This window comes from Apaloderma vittatum, unplaced genomic scaffold (genome assembly GCF_000703405.1).
Source record: "Apaloderma vittatum isolate BGI_N311 unplaced genomic scaffold, ASM70340v1 scaffold39787, whole genome shotgun sequence".
Taxonomy (NCBI): domain Eukaryota; kingdom Metazoa; phylum Chordata; class Aves; order Trogoniformes; family Trogonidae; genus Apaloderma; species Apaloderma vittatum.
In genome coordinates, this window is record NW_009727417.1 from 2,586 (window position 1) to 4,496 (window position 1,911).

Here is a 1,911-nt window from a genome sequence, read left to right on the forward strand (position 1 = left end):
AGGCCGCTGCCCCACGTCTGCCTGTATGGTGCTTGGGTCACCCTGGACCAGCAGCAAGAGGAGACTTCACGCTGTTTTCCAGGTCCGCCAGTCAACGTGACTTGCAATATCTTCATCAACAGCTTCGGCTCCGTCACCGAGACCACCATGGTGAGGGTTTCGCCGGCACGACGGGCTCCTCTCCTGGTGCTCTGCCAGGGAGCGTGTGTGTCACTGTGCCCAAGCCCGTGGCCATGCTTACAGGGCTCCTGTGAGCCATTCTCCAGAGTCTGCCCTGGCATTACGGTAGGGACGCACAGGGCCATAGCAAATGGCTGTGGCTTTTCTGGGTTCAGTTAAGCAGAGCTTGACAGTGTGGGCCACATTCCCTAAGCCTGAGCTAGAGGAAAGGTCCCAGAGGATTGGAGCAAGGCAACTGCCAGCAGCTCTCTGCTGTTTGCAGCCCTGGCAGGTGCTGTACAACGCAAGAGAGCTCTGTGTCTCTGCCATGCCCAGCTTCCTCCACCATCCTTAGACCCCTCTCGTGTACGAGGAACTCCTCTGAGGAAGCCCCAGGGCTAAAATTTCCCTATTTGTGCTGCTGCAAAGACTTCAGTCCCATCAGTCATGAAATCACTCCCCTATGGGGCCAAAGAGCTCTGTGAGAACACTGCAGGCAGCAGCTCCTGGTCCTCCTTCTTCTCCTCCTCTCAGCTGCCCTGGTTTTGGCTTTTAAGTTGCCTCTGGCTGCTGACAGCACGGGGAGGCTCCTGAGTTGCCCCTGCCCCATGCCTGGTTAGTGTCAGGCAGGCAGCACCTGCAGGGCTCAGCCTTGACTGAGAGACCCCTTTCCACCTCCTGTTCCATCCCTTCTTCTTCCTCCATCTTTTCCTCCCCGCTGCCTCCCTGGGCTCTGTGGGTTGCTCCTGGCTGACGCGTTGCCCTCTGCCCCAGGACTACCGGGTGAACGTCTTCCTGCGGCAGCAGTGGAATGACCCCCGCCTGGCTTACCACGAGTACCCTGACGACTCCCTCGACCTCGACCCCTCCATGCTTGACTCCATCTGGAAGCCAGACTTGTTCTTCGCCAATGAGAAAGGGGCCAATTTCCATGAGGTCACCACCGACAACAAGCTGCTGCGCATCTTCAAGAACGGCAACGTGCTCTACAGCATTAGGTAGAACTTTTCTCCTCTGGTGCAGTGCCCAAGCGGGGAGGCAAAGCTTTCTTGTCTCACGTGGGGCAGGTTTTCCCCTTCAACTGCCTCAGCCACCCCCTCTGCCTCCTCCAGGCTGACACTGATCCTGTCCTGCCCCATGGACCTCAAGAATTTCCCCATGGACATCCAGACATGCACCATGCAGCTGGAGAGCTGTGAGTACTGAGAGGGTTCAAGTTGTGCTTTGTCCCTCTCCATCCCATCCTATCCCATCCCATCCCATCCCATCTTATCCCACCCCACCGCAAATACTGACATCTCTCTGCCCCTGAGGGAGGCGAGCAGGGTGAGGATGAACAGGGTGCATGTCCCGCCTGATCCCATGGCTCCTTCCATCCCCTCCAGTTGGCTACACCATGAACGACCTCATCTTTGAGTGGCTGGAGGAGCAGGAGGCCGTGCAGGTGGCAGAGGGCTTGACGCTCCCACAGTTCATCCTCCGGGATGAGAAGGACCTGGGCTATTGCACCAAGTACTACAACACAGGTGAGGCATCCCAGGCCTTGCCCTGACCCGGGGGTCCCTCTCGCCCACCGGGGCTGTCTTTCCCCCGCAGGCAAGTTCACCTGCATCGAAGTGAAGTTCCACCTGGAAAGGCAGATGGGTTACTACCTGATCCAGATGTACATCCCCAGCCTGCTCATCGTCATCCTCTCTTGGGTCTCCTTCTGGATCAACATGGATGCGGCGCCGGCCCGGGTGGGCTTGGGCA

At 58.3% G+C, this 1,911-nt stretch overlaps 1 protein-coding gene across 1 annotated transcript in view; it reads left to right on the forward strand.

Annotated features, from left to right (window-relative positions):
* The window catches only part of LOC104277116 (glycine receptor subunit alpha-4), a gene marked incomplete at its 3' end in the record, with an annotated part of 2,139 nt that extends 235 nt beyond the window's left edge, over positions 1 to 1,904 (forward strand). Inside the window, exons 2-6 of the mRNA XM_009873665.1 lie at positions 83 to 150; positions 934 to 1,157; positions 1,272 to 1,354; positions 1,545 to 1,685; positions 1,756 to 1,904. Of these exons, the coding sequence (XP_009871967.1) occupies positions 83 to 150; positions 934 to 1,157; positions 1,272 to 1,354; positions 1,545 to 1,685; positions 1,756 to 1,904 (665 nt within the window). The remainder of the gene's footprint in view (positions 1 to 82; positions 151 to 933; positions 1,158 to 1,271; positions 1,355 to 1,544; positions 1,686 to 1,755) is intronic.
* Positions 1,905 to 1,911: the final 7 nt, after the last annotated feature.